The sequence below is a fragment of the Urocitellus parryii genome, chromosome 1 (genome assembly GCF_045843805.1).
Source record: "Urocitellus parryii isolate mUroPar1 chromosome 1, mUroPar1.hap1, whole genome shotgun sequence".
NCBI classification, from domain to species: Eukaryota; Metazoa; Chordata; class Mammalia; order Rodentia; family Sciuridae; genus Urocitellus; species Urocitellus parryii.
This window is the reverse complement of record NC_135531.1, coordinates 77,216,093-77,236,569: the sequence shown is the minus strand read 5'-3', so window position 1 is coordinate 77,236,569 and position 20,477 is coordinate 77,216,093. Positions and strand designations below refer to the sequence as shown.

Sequence of the window (20,477 nt, the reverse complement as noted above, 5' to 3'; positions counted from 1 at the left end):
AAACAATGAAAATATATTTTGAACATTCTAAACTTTCTATGAACATTAGGATTGTTAGACAAGGAAAATCTTTGTGTCAAAAGTTGTGATTGATGGACTTCGGTTATAGCTCAGTGGTATAGCATTTGCCTAGCATGTATAAGGTTCTGTTCTTATCACTGCATATAAATAAAATAAAGGTCCATTAACAACTACAAAAATACTTTTTAAGAAGTTGTGATTGAAAACCCACTAGATGTACCTGTTCCACAAATATTTCCTTCATAAATTAAGAACTATATTGAACTAGATATTAATGCTTTAAACTGGAGAGGTTTGCTGGGCATGGTGGTGCATGCCTATAATCCCAGCAGCTCGGGAGGCTGAGACAGGAGGATCATGGGTTCAAAGCCAGCCTTAGCAATGGCGAGACACTAAGCAACTCAGTGAGACCCTGTCTCTAAATAAAATAAAAAATGGGGCTGAGGATATGGCTCAGTGGTTAAGTGCCCCTGAGTTCAATCCCTAGTACCTACCCCCCTTCCCCCAGAAAAATAAAAAATTGGAGAAGTTTCTCTTAAAAAAATTGAAATATTTTGGCAATAATGGACTGAATTCATATAGGTAGTGAATTATAGCTGTATAGTGGCTATTATTTTCAGACAGGTTTTGCCATAGTTCAATTTGCCATATTCCTGCCATTCTTTGATGTATTACATCTGGCCTTACTTAATTCATCTGTGTACATTAAGAACATTGTTCTTTTTAAATTTGTAGGTAAATAAAAATATAGAAAAGGCATCTGTGTGAAGATTTTCCTTAATTTTTTCACTAATACATTGAAGACATGGAGACATAAAGCTTCTTTATTGTTTTTCCCTGGTACATTCATCTTCTTAAATGGTGGTAAGAGATACAGAGACATTAGAAGCAGTAAGAACCATAGAGATATTAACTTTCTTATTCACAATTATTTCTAACAGATTGCTCCATTAGCATGTGAAAAAGAAAAGGACCGGAAAGTTTTATACCTCCTGGAGTTCCACAATCTTACGCTTTAATTTCTTTATGTCTTTCTGTACTTTATATTTCTCTAGATCCATTTTTGTTTTCTGTATTTGTTGGAGGGAGTTGAGAGAGTCATGAATTGATTTAAATCCTGAAAAAGAAAAAGAGAATACATATATATCAAAGAATGCATTGGAACCTTTTTTTTTTTTTTTTGGTAGAAATTGGCAGATTAGAATTCCTGCCATAATTGATCATTGTTTAATTTAAAGTACATTAAATTCCATTAAAACCCTTTTAAAAACAAACAAAATCCATTTCATCTGAGGATATAATAGGTTCTGTGTTTGAGATTGAGGTCTCTGATAACTTCATGACTGTGGCATGCTTGGTGACTAGGAAGTTTCTGTACAAAGACACAGAATGCCAGGCTGCTGGGAAAACTTCTGTGCAAAGACACAGGATGCCTGGCTGCTATAGCAATGTCCTTCATGAGGAAACTCTGTATTAGAGTCTTAGCAGCCTCCACCTTGATCTCAGGCACACAGGTCCTGGAAATAAAGGAACTCTCTTGTTAGACAACCACAAGAACCTGCCCACATAGCAGTAACTAACTTTATACAATGAACTTTCTTGAGAGCTACGCAAAGCTCCCAACATTGCACATTGCAATGTAGTGTGCAACTGAAGAATAAGCTGCATAATGTTGCTAAGTCTGTAACCTGCCTAATGACACAGTGAACAATATGTACCAATGATGCTAATGACCTAAAGCAACCTATTGATATAAATAAAGCTTGGCAGCTTGGCCCTTCTGCCATTCTGCCATCTTTCTTTCCTGCCTCTGTATCTTGTCTCTGTGTCCCTTTTCACTAAGCCCAGTAAAAGAAAAAGTAGGCCCAAATCTTCACCATGTTGGCTTAGGATCTGACTTCCTTAACAAGACTCCTAAAGGGCAAGAAGTAAAATCAAGAATCAATAAATGGGATAGATTCAAACTAAAAATCTTCCTCTCAGCAAAGGAAACAATAATGTGAAGAGAGAACTTATAGAATGGGAGAAAATCTTTACCAACTACACCTCAGAGCATTAATCTCCAGCACTTGTGTGATTTGTGTGGTATGTGTGTGTGTGTGTTACTAGGGATGGAACCCAGGACCTTGTGCATGTGAGGCAAGCACTCTACCAACTGAGCTATAGCCCAAGCCTTGTGTGATTTTTTTTTCTTTTTTCTTTTTTTTTTTTTAGAGAGAGAATTTTTTAGTATTTTTTAGTTTTCAGCAGACACAACATCTTTGTTGGTATGTGGTGCTGAGGATCGAACCTGGGCCGCACACATGCCAGGCAAGCGCGCTACCGCTTGAGCCACATCCCCAGCCCAAGTCCTATGTGATTTTTAAAAAGAAAAATTCTTGTTACCAAGTCGAAGGTAAATACCACTGATGAGATTTGAGAATTTCTCTGAGAATAGCCGGTTTGAAAGGCATAAAAGAGTGGCTGCCCTCTTCCCTCCTAGCACTTTGTGTCCCTCTTATACATATCTAGTCATTCATGACTACAGACCTACCAGACCTCAAACTTCTTAAAGTGTAGCCCATTTCTTATTCACTGAGGCCTTTCACATAGTTGCTTCTCACATTTTCATTAAAGGCATAAAGGAGCAGACCATTAATTTGGAGTCCTCTTTTGCTAGAACTCCCACTTGGTAAAATGTAGAAACACATAGATTGTAAATTTCTCTTCAGCTAATCCTGATATTGTACCAATGGGATGAGTAAAATTCAATCTTTGAGAGTTAAGGCGAAAGCAAGGCCGTTTTTAAGTACCAGTTAGATTTGGGACATGATTCCTGGCTAGATAATTCATTATTTTGACTTGGTGGTAGAAAGTGGGGGTTGTGAGGGTTATATTTCCACGCAACAAATTCTACTTATATGCCAGAAACAGCTGCTAGAATGAAACAGTGATGTCTTCCCAAGGCGCCTCCACTGCATCTCTTCATGGGACCAAAATTTTGTGGAATTTAAATGTGAATTTTTCTGAGATCTAGAAGATAGAGAATGGGTTGGAGTTTCTCTATACAAGAACCCCTCTGGTTCCTGGTAATTCCTTCAGAATTGTGAGTTGAGGCAGATGGCTGCTCCACAGCACCTATCCCATGTCTTTTCTTTTGAAAAATTAGATGAGCCTTTCAAATTAATCCTCTTTGATGTTAGCTCAGCTTGACACTGCTGCCATTAGCCTCTTAAGAGGAAAAGCAGTCATTATACTGGACTCTGCTAATTCATCTCTTCCTCACTTCTAAAGGTCAAGTTTCCAATCTGACATCTGTCTAGGCTCATTACTTGTAATCCGATGAGAGGGACATTTGATTTAGGCTCCTAATTTTATAATATACCCAACAAGTCAGGTCTTGGTGATCTCTAAGGACTTTCCATGTCTAGGATTTATGATTTAGATTATCTTAAGAGAATCTCAGGGCAGCAACAGGATTGTGACATTATCCAATGTGAATGAAGAAAGTTGACTCATTTATACATGTTTTGATGGTATGCTGGCATCCTATAGGATATTTAGGAAGCCAGATTAAATACATAACGATGTAACTAATGACAAGATTGTTCCATGGCCAGTGGTTTAAAGTAGAAACTTCTGAGCAATTGGACAGGAAAGGACAATAATTCTTTCCTGAATAAAAGGTATCTACTTACCTGATTGATATTCATTCTGCATTTTCTCTAGTTCACCCCAGACGTGCTTTTCCATTTGACTCATCTTTTTGGACAATTTATTTTCTACAAACTTTACTTTGTTCAGTTCTGCTTCCTGTTTCTGTGAGTTAATGAAATTTTCTAATTTGCTTGAAAGCTGCAACATTTTTTCTTCCATTTTGTTTTCAGACTTTTCCTAGAAAAGAGATCATGTGATAAAACTCAGCAGAGAAGAATACTAATGTGGATTTATATTTCATCTTAGAGAAAACATTTTTATCATATTTGTTTTCCCATGTTAAGCCTGAAAATTCAAACCAAGATTCCTTATATCTAAAATTGTGTTCCAGGTGTAAGAGTTAATTCTTTTTGTTTGACCTTGTTTGTAGTTTCTGGATTCTACGTGTTATAGAATAAAATAAGAGGGCTCTCTCTGGTCTTGCTGAAATGCCTTAATGATTTGGAATTTGAGTCTAGTGTTTTAAAGAAGTGTAGCAAATGAAGATGATTTAGTTATGGCTTTCCCTGAGCTCCTTGGCATGTTCCTAAATGCCAGAAGTTCTTATTCCCTAGAACTTCATATCCACATCAACACACTTCAGCAAGAATAGTGACTTTCCATTCCAACTGTTTCTTACAATCTTCTGGATTATACCCCACCTCTAGAAATTTTGATTTAATTGGTTTATGATGGAGCTCAGGAGTTAATACCACTTAGAAACTCTTCAAGTGATTCTATTATGCAGCAGAGTGTGGAATGCAGAAGCAGCCTTAGGCTAATTAGCTTCTCATCTCACTTCCCCACAGAGAATTTGGGAGCAGGAACTGGACAGACTGTCGTGGCCCCTTTGGCCCTCTTCTTTTTGCCCCTGTCTTGCCTCAGGAAGGGTGGATTCATCTCTCTCTTCTTGTAAGAGACTTCTGTCTGCAGGGGAACCCACAAGGTCACTTAGTGCTGCCTGTAACTGGCAGAGGAATTTACCTATCTTGAGGGTAAGAATCTAGGAGGCCCACTTGGCAACTACTGATGTGACTGCACATACTTTGATACCCCTTCTCAGTGATAATGTTGTTATGAATATCTCCTCCTCTTGGACTCCTATCTTATTCAGTTATTTGCAAACTCTGGTAGGGGTGAGAGACATTATTTACTGAGCTGCCCAAAGCTCCTTTACTGAAGTTATCTTTTTTGAATCACCTTCATGGCTGGCAGCCACTGACAGCATTGATGTCCCTTTTCAGCCTTCCCGATGTGCTGGTTGCAATGGGAAAAGGCAACCCTAAAGGAAATATATTTTTCATAAACCTTGGTAACCTCACCTCAAAGTTTGGGGCTTTCTTGACACAATCTAAAAAGAGTTTTGAAAAGTTTTGTTCTACTGACAGATCTCCAGAGATTTTAAATGACTTTGTGAGCAGAAGTTTCCAAGATTTCTTGTGCCTAAGTGCCATCCAATATGATTGTCTAAGATCACGTATTCCAGTGACGGCCCTAGAGAGTTAACTCCCTAGGTCTGGAGTGACAATCTGTATTTTTTAAAAAATCACTTCACTTCAGGTAACTTTGAACAGAGAAATGCAGATTCACAGAGTTAGGGTATAGTAAACAGGACCAGAATAAGGCTTTTGAACCTACAGTGCTAAAATTATAAAGAAGTTACTGATGCTGTAAATGTTGAAGGGTGAACTTCCAGACCTTTACTCATGGCTAACATCCAGACATTTACCATGCAGCGCTACTTCATGAAATAAGAGCTCCTTACCAGTTTCTCCTGCAGGACCATCAGACATTCATTTGTATGGCTCAGGTGGTCTTTTCTGTGTTTGATAAACTCACTTTGTGCCCATTTTTGATTATTCTCAAGTTCTTCGTACAGATTATTTGAAAGTGAATTGAATCTAAGAAAAAATGTTTGATTCTGTTTTAATGAGTGGATTGAAATATAAAACAAAATTTTAGTGTTGAAAAGTCTGCTGTAAGGTGAGGCTCAGTGTATCTAGCCAATATTTATGTTGTGATATGGGAGGTGGGGAAGCAAGGTAAGTGCACTTTGGGGCCACCTGGGCCTAAATTTAGTCCAGCTGCTGGCTGTGCCCCTCTGCATACCCTGAAATGTACACACAGTGACAGGTTCACTGCTGGCTTGAAAAAAAACCTCACCACACCTAAGTGCATATTATCCATGCAAAATTTCCCTCAGGGCCTGGGGCTCATTATGTGTGTTGGAAACACTGATAAATCACTTGGGGTGGGTGTCTCTATGGTAGGGGTAGACAAACTTTTTCTGTTAAAGGGTGGTTTGTAAATATTTTAGGCTTTGTGGGCTTTGTGGTCTTATGTTGCAGCCACTCAATGCTGCCATTGCAGCAAAAGAGCAGCCTTAGATAACACAGAAACAAATGAGCATGGCTACGTTTTGTTCACATTTTATTTACACACACTGAAACTTAGATTTTATATAATACCTTCATGAAATGGAATATAATTCTTTTCTTTTTTAATATATACAATTTATTTAATAAATTAATGTCATTCAAACTACAGTGCCAGAACATTATGCAGTTGAACATGCTAGTAATGTTTGTCATGAAGCACCTGTGCTCATGTTAGATTGGCGGCACCCCACTACTGCTAGTGGTTCCTGGGATTAATGCCAGAGCAGCACTAGTTATCTGCTCTTCTGCACAGCTTGTGCAGAAAATTCCTGAACAGTTCACCTTCCTAATCCTACCCCCCCACACACAACACACACACACATCAGGTTAAAAAAAAACACACCCTGACAGCTAACAGATACCTATACACAATCACTCTACAGTAATGCTTATTATTAAATTAAGATGTAATGAACTGGTTAACCCACTCTAAAACTTTAAGATGGAGAACTACATCAGCAGCAGGTAATTATATGCATGAGCCAATGTTAATGTAATATAGAAATGGAGACATTTAGTGATTAAAGCTCCACACAGACCCACACAATGAGGGGATAGCAATTCATATTGCAAGCCCAGCAACTGAAGTCCACACCTGGCAAATGACCAGCTGAATGGACAACCTGTATTCTAGATAGACAAGTATAAGTTAGTGGAAAGAGTGTAATTCTTAAAGAAATTATTCAGAAGTGCAAAATTCATTCTTAGCTGTAGGTAGATTTGACTAAGAGTGGTAGCTTGCTGATTCGTGCTCTAAAAAGTGCCACTCTAAAGTTGGGGAGGGGATGGTGCAGAAAGAACCTGCATTGTCTTGGGGAGGAGAGGAAAGTCAGAGGAGGAGGGGGAGGACCTTGGAAAGCAGTGTTCAAGCTGGACTTTAGGTTGTCTCCATCTCAGGTGAAATCTTTAGTGCAGTCCCCATTGCCAGCAGTGGATATATGTGAGTGGATTTCGTGTGTGTGTGTGTGTGTGTGTGAGTGTTGTGTTTGCTTAAATGGGAACTGATTTACTCATGTGAAACAAAAAATAGAAGTAACAGACTTTCAGAAAGGGACTGCTGGCATCAGGATGCCATACCATAGGAGTATTAAATAACAGAGAATGAAGGATTTTAAAAAATTATTATAGAGATTAAAAGTTTTGAAAACATGTACCATCAGTCTAAAACATCCCTGTAGAGTGACTGAGGGTTTAGGCAGAAAGAGGACTCCATATCTGAAATGACTTGAGAGATACAGGTCTCTCAAGAGATGAGGGATGAGTACTTGTAATTCATATGTGTGTTTTCTATATGTGATTTGCTCATGGTAAGATGTCAATTTCAATTCCTTTCAGAAGAGGCAAAATGATTTGATTGGTAGAAACAATGCATGTTGTTCATTATTGAAAATATCAGAATACTTTACAAGGTGTGGTACTTACAATAACAGTAATAAACACTCTGATGTGTTCAGGCAAATATATACAGACAATTTAGTATGTGATAATTATCACTGGAAATTGCTTAAGACATGCTGGACACACACTGTATGCACATGCCTCTCTTGCTCTCCTAAAAAAGTGTTTGGACTCATAATTAGAAAAGTGCCATCAAATTATTTTCCCTTTTAATTTAGACCAGTGACTCTGAACTGGAGGCAATTTTGCCTCTTCTCAGGACACTTTGTGATGTCTGGAGACCATTTTGATTTTCATCACTGGGAGGTGATATTGGCACCCAGTGCTTAGAAACCAGGGATGCTGCTAAACATCTGTAATGCATACAGTCCCGCAACAAAGAATTATCCAACTAAAATATAAATTGTAATGAAAAACCTTGACTTAGTTGAGGAAACCCTGACTTAGATGATGAAACCAAGGAATGGGAAAAGTGAGTTAATTTTCCAATAGCTAAATTAGTTATAAGAGCTAAATTCTCATCTTTACTCCTTCTGAATTCTAACATTATTTTTGACCCAAAGAGATATAGAAGGCATATTTTGTTTCAGGTGGGTATCCCAACTTTGAAGATGACATTCATTTCTCTTTTTGTGCTTAATCTAATGATTCCCATTCACCTCTGCTACTGGCCAACAGCTGTTGAATCTCAGACAAATAAGCTCACCAACTGTTAAGTGGACAACTTCACGTGAGCCATCTGTTTCCTCCTATGGAACACTCTTCTTCAGAATTTCCACTGGCGCCTGCCACCTTATCACAGAAGTTATTTTAACCACCCTTAAAAAGGACCCCTTATCATCTGACATCCCCTTTTCCCTTACCCTACTTTTATTTTTATTTAAAATGTCCATTGCCCTCTGATACATACTAATTGGTATGCTATCTCCTCCACTAGAATTGAAGCTCTATGAAAACAGAATTTTGTTTGGTTCATTGCTACAAATAATGCCTGGAATATTGTAAGTGATCAATAAATAGTTGTTGACTAAATGAACAAATGGGTAATTTTTTCAATAAATAATATTAATTAGGGCTGCTAACACATAACATGTAAACCTATTAATCTATTTAGAAATCCAATCTGCTTTGATATTTGCCTTATTTTTCCTGTGTCTGGTGGAAGTATTAATTAATACTTATGATGAAGGGAGACAGTAAGTCCCCAGATAATCAAGAGTTAACCTTTAAATTAAGAATTCAGGCTTCAGTGCCCACCTTTCCTGTGTAATAAATGAGAAAATTTAGTCTCTTATTATTTATATAGTTATAACCAAGGAATCAAGGAACCACTAAATGTTCTCAAGTAATATCTCCAGAAGGGCGTATCAGTAATTGGAATTATGAAATTAAAATCATAAAACTGAGTTACTACTTATGATCTTTTTATTTCAAGGTTTGCTTGCAATTAGAGATTCATGTTTCTGTTAACAATCAGAAGTCATATTCTCTCTGTTGGTAATTTATTAAAATACAAAAGCATTTTAAAAACATTCTCCTTGTAAGATAAAAAGACAAAGGTTTTTTATAAATGGTTTTCTTTTTTTGTCATATATAAATGGTTTTCTTTGCTTAGACTTTTCCCTAACATAATGAACATGATTTTCCCTAATTCTATTGATTATAGAACTTACAGATATCATTGGAAATTGCTTAAGACATGCTGGACACACACTGTATGCACATGCCTCTCTTGCTCTCTTGCAAAAGAATGAGTTTATCTTGGATGACATTCATAATTTAGTTCCCAAATCTTCTATTCTATTAATTTTAGGAATATTTTTATTGGACATAGATAGACAGGTAGGTAGCAAAGACAAGTGTCATCAAAAATTCCCACTTTATTTAGACCATTTCTCGATTGGGGGTAATTTTGCACCACTGAGGGAACATTTGACAATGTATGGTGCAATTTTGGCTGTTTTCAAATGGAGGATGACTTTGTCTTTTATTTTTCCCAAAACAGAAAAATAGGACTTGTGAGTTATGAATTTATGGCCAGAGACCCCACTAAGATGATTTGTAGGCTATCGACAGACTTTTAAAAATTTTTCTTATTGACAAAATCAGGCTAAAATTTACACCAAGGGCAATTATAAGGAAGGGGGTTACAAATGGTAAAGAAAAATTTAATTGGAAATTGTAGACACAGTAGAGGCCACAGCAGGGGTCTAACCATGAAGGCAGAATAAATACCAGTCTTTTGACTGGCATACATAAATAGACATAGCTCCAGTCTATATTAGTTTTACCAGTTCACTTTATGTACCCAAACCAGTGTCCTGTACTCAACAATCTGTTGAATTAACATTTTTAGAAGATGTGAAGATTTTAAATTCTTGAAAATTGTTTTTGCTAGCAGGCTCTTAAGAATTCAGATAGTGGGGCTGGAGTTGTGGCTCAGTGGTTGAGCGCTCAACTAGCACATGTGAGGCCCTGGGTTTGATCCTCAGCACTACATAAAAATAAATAAATAAAATAAAGGTATTGTGACCAACTGCAACTATCTGATGTAAAAGTATGGATTAAAAAAATGGTCTTTGTTGAACTGTTAAACACAGAAGATATTTTCATTTTGGGTAACTATATTTGAAAAAGATCATGTACTATATTTCTCTGGAGATTGAGTCTAAGGTTTTCAATTCATGTGAGAATCAAGAAGTTAATCCTAAGAAATGTTGTTTTTCTACTGAGTTCACCTATATAGTAGAACTCAAACTAATTCCTTCTAAATGTTTTGTGATTTCTAATTAGTGACACTAATTAAAAAGCAATTCCAACTCTACTTTATAGGAAGACTTTTTTCTTGGTCACTCCAAATTGTACTTGAACTTAAATTCCAATACCTTCATAGCCTGTTTCCTGGTTGCCCAAGCAAATGTAATCTGCACAGTTCATTTATTAACAGGTGGGAATTGTGAGATAGAGGCATATGACTTGATAAAAACAACTTGAGCTTTGGAATTAGACTTTTTCTAGCAGTGTGACTTGGACAGACTACTTAATCTCAATGATTGTAAATGTTATCCTTTTCTTTTTTCTTTTTTCTTTTTTTTTTTAACCAGGGATTGAACTTAGGGGCACTCAAATACTGAGCCACATCCCCAGCCATTTTTGTATTTTATTTAGATACAGGGTCTCACTGAGTTGCTTAGCATCTCACCACTACTGATAATGCCTTTGGGAATTCCAAAATACAACTTATGTATTTTAAGTGATCAAAAAATCATTAATCCAGGGCTGGGGTTGTGGCTCAGTGGTGGAGCTCTCTCACCTAGCATGTGTGAGGCACTGGGTTTGAGCCTCAGCACCACATAAATGAATCAATAAAGGTATTGTGTCCATCTACAACTATAAAAAGATCATTCATTCATTAATCAGCTTCTATTTGTGTTTGTATGTGCTTGATGCTAAGAATACAAAGATGAGTGAAGCAGAGTCCTGCCTTGGATAGTTTTTAATTTCTACTGTAGTAATGTTTTCAGAGTTGAGTGATAAGATTTGAGTCTATAGATTTGCTTCATTGACCATTTTCTTTCCTTTTCCTATAAATCATATCTGGTGATGGTGGGATCCAAGATGGCAGGCCAGAGGGAGGCAGCATTCTGTGTCACTCTGTGACCTGGGACTCAAGTAGTGAGAATACTGCTTCTCTACGAGCAATATTCCTGCTTCTGGCCTCAGCCACCATGACAGTCCAGGGCTTCAGGCCTCAGCGTCAGAGTAAGTCTCAATTACTTGCCCATACATGATTACCTGAATGGAACCATCAACACCCTGGCAGAACTTTCAACCACCCACTCGAGCAGAAATCACCAAGGCTGCTTGCATGCAGGACACCTGGCAGCTTCCCCCACACAGGAATTCTGGCCTCCACTTCTGCTTCTGTGTGGACTCCCATCTACAAATGTGGGGCTCCCCTGACCACCGCCATCTTAGGTCTCTGCAGCAGCGGAGATAGTCCCCTAGGTGCAGTAGCCTGCCTGTGCCTGAAAACTTCACACATGCTCTGAAGTCAGCCAACAGCCACACACTGCAAGCCACAGAGTGCATCTCTGAACTCATCATCTAATGCTATCACTTGGCTCCCCCCACTCAACAGGACACCCCACTACTGAAAGCAGGTACCTCCATCTCGGGTCACCTTCATCACCTTCTTCAGTGGGGGGAAACTCCCAGTTTGGAACTCTGGCAGGCCAGGTATCCAGTTTCTTATTAGCAAACATTTGTTTTTAGTGTGTATATTGTTTATATTGGAATCTGATAACACTGTCCTCCACCTCAAAGGATAGGTACTGGATCCCTACAGGGGCACTATAAACCTATCCAGTGAAAACAGTAATGCCTCAGATCCACAGTGCTAGAAGGGAAGACACACAAGTAATATGAACAGACAAGGAAAGAAAGTGTCCCAAACAAATCAAGATACCACATTATTAGAATCCATGGCCAGCACTGCAGAAGAAATTACAGAGAAAGAATATTCAGGATGTACATAACTAAAATGTTCTGCAAATTAAAGGATGATATGAGAGCAAATACAGGGAGCAAAAGATCATTTTGACAAAAAGCTATATAAACAAATATAGGAAGCAAAAGCTTACTTCAATAGGGAGATAGAGGTTTAAAAAACAAACAGAAATCCTTGAAATGAAAAAAAAACAATAAACAAAATTAAAAGTTCAATTGAAAGCATCACAAACAGATTAGACAACTTGGAAGATAGGACCTTAGACAATGAAGACAAAATATATTATCTTGAAAAGAATGTAGACCACACAGTGAAAATGGTAACAGACCATTAGCAGAACATTCACGAATTATGGGATAAAATAAAAAAGACCAAATTTAAGAGTTATTGGGACAGAGGAAGGAAGAGAGTTTCAAACCAAAGGAATGAGCAATCTACTCAATGAAATAATATTAGAAAAATTTTCCAAACATGACGAATGAATTGGAAAAACAAATTCAAGAGGTTTACAGGATTCCAAATGTACAAAATCACAACAGATCATCACCAAGGCACATTATAATGAAAATGCCTAACCTACAGAATAAGAAGAAAATATTAAAAGTCATGAGAGAAAAAAATCAGGTTACATATGGGGGTAACCAAATAGATTATGTGCAGATTTTTTAACCCAGACCCTGAAAGCTAGAAGATCCTGGAACAACATATATCAAGCTCTGAAAGAAAGTAGATGCCAACTAGGAATCTTGTATCCATCAAAATTAAGCTTTACATTTGATGACAAAATAAGAACCTTCCATGATAAACAAAAGTTAAAAGAAATTACAACTAGTAAGCCTGCGCTACAGAACATCCTCAGCAAAATATTACATGAGGAGGACATTAAAAACAACAATGAAAATCAGTAAAGGGAGGTATTACACTAAAGGAAAAACTAATCAAAGGAGAAACCAAGTCAAGTTAAATACCAAAAATAAACAAAAATGGCTGGGATTACAAGTCATGTCTCAACAATAACCCTAAATGTTAATGGTCTAAACTCACCAATCAAAAGACATAGACCAGCAGATTGGATTATAAAAAAGACCCAACAATATGCCACCTCCACGAGACTCATCACATAGGAAAAGACATCCATAGACTGAAGATGAAAGAATGGGAAAAATCATACCAATCACATGGACTGCAGAAGCGAGCAGGGGTTTCCATCCTCATGTCAAATAAAGTAGACTTCGAGTCAAAGTTAATCAAAAGGGATAAATAAGAATATTTTATACTGCTTAAGGGAAACATTCATCAACAAGACATAACAATAATAAATTTATATGCCCCAAACAATGGAGCATCTACATTCATCAAACAAACTCTTGTCAAATTCAAGAGTCAAACAGACCACAACACAATAATTCTGGTTGACTTTGATATATCTCTTTCACCACTGGATAGATTGTCCAAACAAAAGCTGAACAAAGAAACTATAGAACTCAATAATACAATCAATAACTTAGACTTAACTGACATATATAGAATATGTCATCCTTCAATGAACGAATACACTTTCTTCTCAGCAGCACATGGATCCTTCTCTAAAATAGACCACATGTTATGCCACAAAGAAACTCTTAGCAAATATAAAAAAGTAGAGATACTACCCTTTATTCTATTAGATCATAAAGGAATGAAATTAGAAATCAATGATAAAATAAAAAAATAAAAGCTACTCCAACACCTGGAGACTAAATAATACACTACTAAAAGAACAATGGGTTGCAAAATATATCAAGGAGGAAATTAAAAAATTCGTAGAGGTGAATGAGAACACAAAGAATTGAAATCTCTGGGATACTATGAAGGCAGTACTAAGAGAAAAATTCATTGCATGGAGTTCATTCCTTAAAAGAAGAAATAGTCAACAAATAAATGACTTAGCCTTACATCTCAAGGCCCTAGAAAAAGAAGAACAAATCAATACCAAAAGCAGGAGAAGGCAGGAAATAATTAAAATCAGAGCTGAAATTAATGAAATAGAAACAAAAGAAACAATTTTTTAAAAAATTGACAAAACAAAAAGTTGGTTCTTTGAAAGAATAAATAAAATTGACAGACCCTTAGCCATGTTAACAAAGAGAAGGAGAGAGAAAACTCAAATTACTAACATACGTGATGAAAAAGAAAATATCACAACAGACACTACAGAAATACAGAAAATAATTAGAAATCATTTTGAAAACTTGTACTCTAATAAAATAGAAAATATTGAAGGCATTAACAAATTTCTAGAGTCATATGATTTGACTCTAGAAATATGATTTGCCCAAATCAAATCAGGATGATATACACAATTTAAACAAATCAATTTCAAGCAATGAAATAGAAGATGCCATCAGAAGCCTACCAAGTAAAGTCCAGGACCAGATGGATAGACAGCCGAGTTCTACAAGACCTTTGAAGTAGAACTAATATGAATACTCTTCAATTTATTTTAGGAAATAGAAAAAAGGGAGCACTTCCAAATTCATTCTATGAGGCCAATATCATCCTGATTCCAAAATCAGGCACAGACACATCAAAGAAAGAAAACTTCAGACCAATATCTCTAATGAATATAGATGCAAAAATTCTCAATAAAATTCTGGCAAATCGAATACAAAAACATCAAAAAGATCATGCAACACGATCAAGTGGGGTTTATCCCAGGAATGCAAGGTTGGCTCAACATACGGAAATCAATAAATGTAATTCATCACATCAATAAACTTAAAGATAAGAATTATATGATCATCTCAATAGATGCAGAAAAAGCATTCAACAACAGCACCAATTCATGTTCAAAACACTAGAAAAATCAGGGATAACAGGAACATATCTCAACATTGTAAAAGCTATCTATGCTAAGCCCCAGGCCAACATCATTTTATTTTATTTTATTTTATTTTAATTGGTTGTTCACAACATTACAAAGCTCTTGACATATCATATTTCATACATTAGATTGAAGTGGGTTATGAACTCCCAATTTTACCCCAAATGCAGATTGCAGAATCACGTCGGTTACACATCCACAATTTTACATAATGCCCTATTAGTAACTGTTGTATTCTGCTACCTTTCCTATCCCCTACTATCCCCCCTCCCCTCCCCTCCCATCTTCTCTCTCTACCCCATCTACTGTAATTCATTTCTCTCCTTGTTTATTTTCCCATTCCCCTCACAACCTCTTATATGTAATTTTGTATAGCAATGAGGGTCTCCCTTCATTTCCATGCAATTTCCCTTTTCTCTCCCTTTCCCTCCCATCTCATGCCTCTGTTTAATATTAATCTTTTCTTCTGGCTCTTCCTCCCTGCTCTGTTCATAATTGCTCTCATTATATCAAAGAAGACATTTGGTATTTGTTTTTTAGGGATTGGCTAGCTTCACTAAGCATAATCTGCTCTAGTGCCATCCATTTCCCTGCAAATTCCATGATTTTGTCATTTTTAAGTGCTGCGTAATATTCCATGGTGTATAAATGCCATATTTTTTTTATCCATTCATCTATTGAAGGGCATCTGGGTTGGTTCCACAGTCTAGCTATTGTGAATTGTGCTGCTATGAACATCGATGTGGCAGTATCCCTGTAGCATGCTCTTTTAAGGTCTTCAGGGAATAGTCCAAGAAGGGCAATAGCTGGGTCAAATGGTGGTTCCATTCCCAGCTTTCCCAGGAATCTCCATACTGCTTTCCAAATTCAGGCCAACATCATTTTAAATGGAGAAAAATTAAAAGCATTTCATCTAAAAACTGGAACAAGACAGGGAGACCCTCTTTCATCACTTCTATTTAACATAGTTCTTGAAACACTGGCCAGAGCAATTATACAAATGAAAGAAATTAAAGAGATACACATAGGAAAAGAAAAACTCAAATTAGCATTATTTGCTGATGATATGATTCTATACCTAGAAGACCCAAAAAATTCCACCAGAAAACTTCTAGAACTAGTAAATGAATTCAGCAAACTAGCAGGATACAAAATCAAAACCTATAAATCAAACGCATTTCTGTATATCAGTGACAAATCCTCTGAAAGGGAAACAAGGAAAACTAACCCATTTACAATAGCCTCAAAAAAATAAAACCTTGGGAATCAACCTAACAAAAGAGGTGAAAGACCTCTACAATGAAAACTACAGAACACTAAAGAAAGAAAATAAAGACGAACTTAGAAGATGGAAAGATCTCCCTTGTTTTTGGATAGGCAGAATTAATATTGTCAAAATGACCATACTACTAAAAGCATTATACAGATTTAATGCAATTCCAATCAAAATCCCAATAGAAATAGAAAAAGCAGTCATGAAATTCATCTGGAAAAAATAAGAGATCCAGAATAGCTAAAGCAATCCTTAGTAAGAAGAGTGAAGCAGGTGGCATCATTATACCAGACATTAAACTATACTACAATATAGCAATAGTAACAAAAACAGCATGGTATTGGCACCAAAACAGACTGGTAGATCAATGGTACAGAATAGAGGACATAGAAACTAACCCACAAAATTACAATTTTCTTATATTAGACAAAGGTGCCAAAAACATGCAATGGAGAAAAGATAGAATTGTTAACAAATGGTGCTGGGAAAACTGGAAATCCACAGGCAACAAGGTAAAATTAAAACCCTATTTTTCACCATGCACAAAACTCAACTCAAAGTCGATCAAGGACCTAGGAATTAAACCAGAGACCCTGCATCTAACAGAAAAAGAAGTAGGCCCTAATCTCCATCATGTCGGATTAGGCCCTTACTTCCTTAATAAGACTCCTACAGCACAAGAAATAAAATCAAGAACTAATAAATGGGATGGGGCTGGGGATTTGGCTCAAACGGTAGCGTGCTTGCCTGGCATGCGCAGGGCGCTGGGTTCGATCCTCAGCACCACATAAAAATAAAATAAAGATGTTGTGTCCACTGAAAACTAAAAATAAATATTAAAAAATCTCTCTTTTTTTTTCAAAAAAAGAATAAATAGGATGGGTTTAAACTAAAAAGGTGAGGTGAATAGAGAACCTACAGCGTGGTAGCAAATTTTTACCATAAGCACATCAGATAGAGCATTAATTTCTAGGATATATAAATAACTCAAAAATCTAAACACCAAAAAAACAAATAACCCAATCAATAAATGGGCCAAGGACCTGAACAGACACTCTCAGAAGGTGATATACAATCAATCAAGAAATATATGAAAAAATGTTCAACTTCTCTAACAATTAGAGGAATGCATATCAAAACTACTCTTAAGATTTTATCTCCCTCCAGTCAGTTGTCAGGTATTAAGAATACCAACAATAATAAGTGTTGGCAAGGATGTGGGGAAAAAGGCATTTCTGGTGGAACTGCAAAATGGTACAGCCAATGTGGAAAGCAGTATGGAGAATCCTTGGAAACCTGGGAATGGAATCACCATTTGACCCAGCTATCCCACTCCTTGGTCTATACCCATAGGGCTTAAAAACAGCATACTACAGGGACACAGCCTGTAGTATGCTGTTTATAGCATGTTTATAGCAATGTTTATAGCAGCACAATTCACAATAGCTAAACTGTTAAATCAACATTCATGCCCCACAGTAAATGAATGCATAAAGAAAATGCGGAATGTAAACAATGAATATTACTCAGCAACAGAAGAGAATAAAATCATAGCATTTGCAGGTAAATGGATGGAGTTGGAGAATATAATGCTAAGTGAAGTTAGCCAATCTCAAAAAACAAATACCGAATGCTGTCTCTGATATAATAAGGCAGATTTATACTGGGGTTGGGAGGGGGAGCATGGGAAGATTAGATGAACTGTAGATAGGGCAAAGTGGAGGGAGGGGAAGGGAGGGGGCAAGGTGTAAAAAAGATGGTGTTAGGAGATGGATATCATTACCCTAAGTACATGTATGAAGACACAAATGGTGTGAATATATTTTGTATACAACCAGAGATATGAAAAATCATGCTCTATATGTTTAATATGATTGTAATGTATTGTGCTATCATATATAAAAAAATTAGAATAAAAAATTTTAAAAAGTACCTATCTACTAATGATAAATCCCAGCCTAATTCCCTCTTAAAATTGGGAGCCATCTCGCCACAAAGACGTGAAAAGCTAATTTCGGTTTTACTATAAATTACTGCAGTTTCTAAACTTGCTTGGAATGCCTGCCCATGCCTTGCACTCACTCATGCCTGGCTTTCCCTGACCAGATAACCATCCTCTCTGAAGCTCTAATGACCCTCATAAATTCTGATGTCAGGGCCAGCTAAAATATTAAATAGCCTTTGTTCTATGCTTGTCAAAATTTTTTTATCTGTAAGTTCTCAACCCCCCTTTGTGTAACTTTCTGTGCTATAAAGCTGTGCTCTAAGACAGCTGCAGGGCTGTCTTTTGTTCCACGGTTTTTGTTGGGAGAGGCAGCCCTGCTGGTAGAAATTATAAGCTTGCTTTAATTTGATTTCAATTGGAGTCAGTGATCTTTTCTTTGCGTCACTGGTCTAACACTAAACAGTATCAGCAGTAGGAACTATCCAGAAAGTTATGGGCAGTTGCTGCCCCTGCCAAACCCTTATTAAAAGATGGCTGTATTTCATTATGGCCAAGACTCTTGCTATATAAGCATTAAGTTGTTGACTTTAGGACAGTTATCTGGACCTCTATGACTTCTAGAATAGGGGTCCTTAGAGGATTTCAGTGCACATCTTCTTTGTCCAGACCTAGTGATGGATGCCAAAGTTCTAGGAATTCCCCAGGAAACCCCCAGACATTATTGTGGCTTCTAAGTTTAAGGTAAAATATAAGTTTAGTTGACAATTAAACTAGAACTTGTCAAAGTTTCTAAATGAGAAAGTTGCTTATTTAAACTTAACCCTTAATGTTATTGAAATACTGTTGGGAGCCATTCTCACACGTGATCGGGTGCCTCCCGTTGAGGGTCTGAGGCACTTTGGCATAAGTCGAAGTTTTTCCCGGCCCTCTCCTGATGAGAGAGCCCATCCGTGTGGGGGTGTGCCTGACCACTGACCCCGGGGACCCAATCGCTGACCCTGACCTTGGAGTGCAGCCCCCCCCCCAACCTTCATTGGATGGAATTCTCCCCTGAATCTCTGGTTCCCTAATAAAAGGCTACTCCCCGGCGTGCTCGCTCTCTTTCTCCTGCTAGCCCTGAGTAATCCTTGCTGCCCTGCTGGGCGGCTAGAGGAGCGAACCAGAGAGGGGAGCCGTCTCGGACCTAGCAATAGAATTAAGGTAATTGAGTCTTGTGTTTTTATTTCGATCTCGTCTAACTAACTTTATGCCTAGAACCTCATTAATGAAACCACTGCGCAGGCCGCGTGGTAGAAAATACTTTTATTGAAATTAATCTCTTTGTTCAGACAGTTCTTCCTTCAAAAAGAAAAGCAAATTCTGTACCCAGTCTACTTTAATTTTAAATTCATATGTATCTTAAAATTCTAATATTAGTGGTTATTTATATATTTTTTTAAAAGTTATGGAACTACAACATTGTTGTTCAAAGGCAACCTTGCTGAAGTCTAATATACCAGATTAAAACAGAAATGCTCTGTTTTAAAGAGCCTACCTACCTTACTTTCCTTTTGTGTAAAATACATTTGTAACACATATCTCAGTCTAGGGATTAATATCCCTAATATAAAGGAATCCTACAAATTTATAAATAATGATTATTTAAAATCCCAATACAAAAATTTGACAAAAGATAAGAATTGGCAGTTCACAGAAAAGAAAAGCAAAATAGTGAAGGGAATGCAAATTGAAATACATGCTATTTTTCATCTCTTAATTGACAAATACTAAAAAGAGAGCATATCTAGTATTGGTAAGAATGTATAGATGTATAAATGCATTTTCATACATTTCTGATAGAAATATAAATTAATATTTTAAGAAAAAAGTTTATAAAAAACTAATAAATACATATATTTATTTGATCTAGGAATCTTGCCTTTAGAAATAACAGCTCCAGAATCTAAGGATATCTAAAGATAGACACATAATCATTATTTGATTGTGATGAAATAATCTATTCAGCAATAAGATAAATGGTTGAATTATGGCACATTATAATACTCAGCTATAAAAAATAATGTTTGAATAATATTCACTGACCTCAAGAGGTATGCAGATAAAATGGAAAAATTGAGTAATTTACATAGAATTTATTTTATTTTGTTTATTTATTTTTTGTTGTGATGGGGATTAAACCCAGGGAGGGACTCACACATGTTAAGCAAATGCTCTACCACTCATTCCAGTATTTATTTTTAAAACCATACTCTTGGGGGTGGAGATATAATTCAGTGGTAGAGCATTCGCCAACCACGTTACTGTAAGGCCCTGAGTTCAATCCCCAGTACTGCAAAACAAAACAAATAAACAAA

General features: G+C 36.7%; 1 protein-coding gene across 1 annotated transcript in view; it reads right to left on the bottom strand.

Annotated features, from left to right (window-relative positions):
• Positions 1-1,004: 1,004 nt before the first annotated feature.
• Fam81b (family with sequence similarity 81 member B) overlaps positions 1,005-20,477 on the bottom strand; it is a 62,126-nt gene continuing 42,653 nt past the window's right edge. Inside the window, exons 8-10 of the mRNA XM_026385913.2 lie at positions 5,462-5,597; positions 3,699-3,894; positions 1,005-1,138 (exon numbers count right to left, since the gene is read on the bottom strand). Coding sequence (XP_026241698.1) covers positions 1,005-1,138; positions 3,699-3,894; positions 5,462-5,597 — 466 coding nt within the window. The remainder of the gene's footprint in view (positions 1,139-3,698; positions 3,895-5,461; positions 5,598-20,477) is intronic.